The 1,386-nt window shown below is 41.3% G+C and overlaps 1 protein-coding gene across 1 annotated transcript; it reads left to right on the plus strand.

The window, feature by feature from the left end:
• Positions 1-437: 437 nt before the first annotated feature.
• Positions 438-1,118, plus strand: LOC143607015 (uncharacterized). Its single transcript, XM_077082608.1, has 3 exons — positions 438-522; positions 622-893; positions 1,011-1,118. Exons 1-3 carry the CDS (start codon positions 438-440, stop codon positions 1,116-1,118), a joined length of 465 nt encoding a protein of 154 aa, XP_076938723.1.
• The last annotated feature ends 268 nt before the right edge of the window (positions 1,119-1,386 follow it).

Consider the following 1,386-nt stretch of genomic DNA (forward strand, 5'->3'; position numbering starts at 1 on the left):
CGAACAACTGACTATATCATGACTGATTTTGATCTGAATACCATGATGCTCAACTCAATGCCTAAGAAATGGTACACTGTCTGCAAATTCATCCTCCAAAAGCCCAACTTCAATGATTTGAAAGTCGATAATGTAGTGTGACCGATGCCAATGTATCGGTAATATCTCATCCCGGAATGAGATGCCCCAAAATGCGATTCATGTTTGTGAGGTTTTTGACATTTGGGGTATTGATTTTATGGGCCCGTTCTCATCATCTAGAGGGAACAAGTACATACTTGTGACAGTTGATTACGTCTCCAAGTGGGTCTAGGCCAGAGCCTTGCCCACTAATGACCCCCCGAGTTGTAGTGAGATTTTTGAAAAATCTTTTCTCTCGTTTTGGAGTCCCAAAAGCCTTGATCAGTGACCGAGGTACTCACTTCTGCAATGTGCTAATGGAGAAGGCGTTGCAGCGCTATGGTGTCGCCCATCAGCTTGCGACCGCCTACCACCCACTGACTAGTGGACAGGTGGAAGTGAGTAATCGGGGAATCAAACGTATTCTTGAGAAAACCGTTGGTTCGAATCATCAGGATTGGTCCGACAAATTTGATGGCGCTTTGTGGGCCTTCCGTACAGCCTACAAGACTCCAATAGGTTCCACGCCGTTTCGGATTATTTATGGGAAGGCCTTTCATCTTCCTGTTGAGTTGGAGCACCGTGTTTCATGGGCCCTTCTTAGGGTTAATCTTGATTTATCCGCCGCAGAGGGCACTCGTTTCCATCAGCTGCATGAGTTAGAGGAGCTCTGGGATCACGCATATGCTCAGCCGTTTAAGTATAAGGAGCGGACGAATGAACTGCATGATAGAAAAATGAAGGGCAATAAGCAGCTCAAGTGTGGGGATAAGGTCTTATTGTATAACTCCCGGTTGAAGTTATTCCCGGGAAAGTTGAAATCTCAATGGTCAGGACCCTTCATGGTCACTAAGGTATTCCCATATGGCACTATTATGATACAAGATCAGAGCACGAAGTTTAAGGTGAACGGTCATAGGTTGAAGCACTACATAGGCGAGCCAGTTGCAGATCAGACAATCAAGGTTTTCTACATTGACTCATTCACCGAGACATAGACGTGTTGGATGTATCCCTCGGGAAACAGCACGAGTTGTATAGTGTGTATTATGATTTTCTTTATTATTTGTTTTATTTATTTTATCTTTGTTATTTATAAAAAAATAAAAATAAATTAAAAAATTAAAAAGTTTTAAAAATTAAAAATCAAAAATCAAAAAAATCAATAACACAAAAATATGTTTATTTCTTATGTTCTTGTTTTCATAGTTTTGTACGCCGTTATATGCGAGCGAGTTTGAGTTATTGCAGGTATTATTATGCGCA

This window comes from Bidens hawaiensis, unplaced genomic scaffold, assembly GCF_021521415.1.
Source record: "Bidens hawaiensis isolate Kalapana, Puna unplaced genomic scaffold, B.hawaiensis_p1.1 tig00078896_1, whole genome shotgun sequence".
Classification (NCBI taxonomy): domain Eukaryota; kingdom Viridiplantae; phylum Streptophyta; class Magnoliopsida; order Asterales; family Asteraceae; genus Bidens; species Bidens hawaiensis.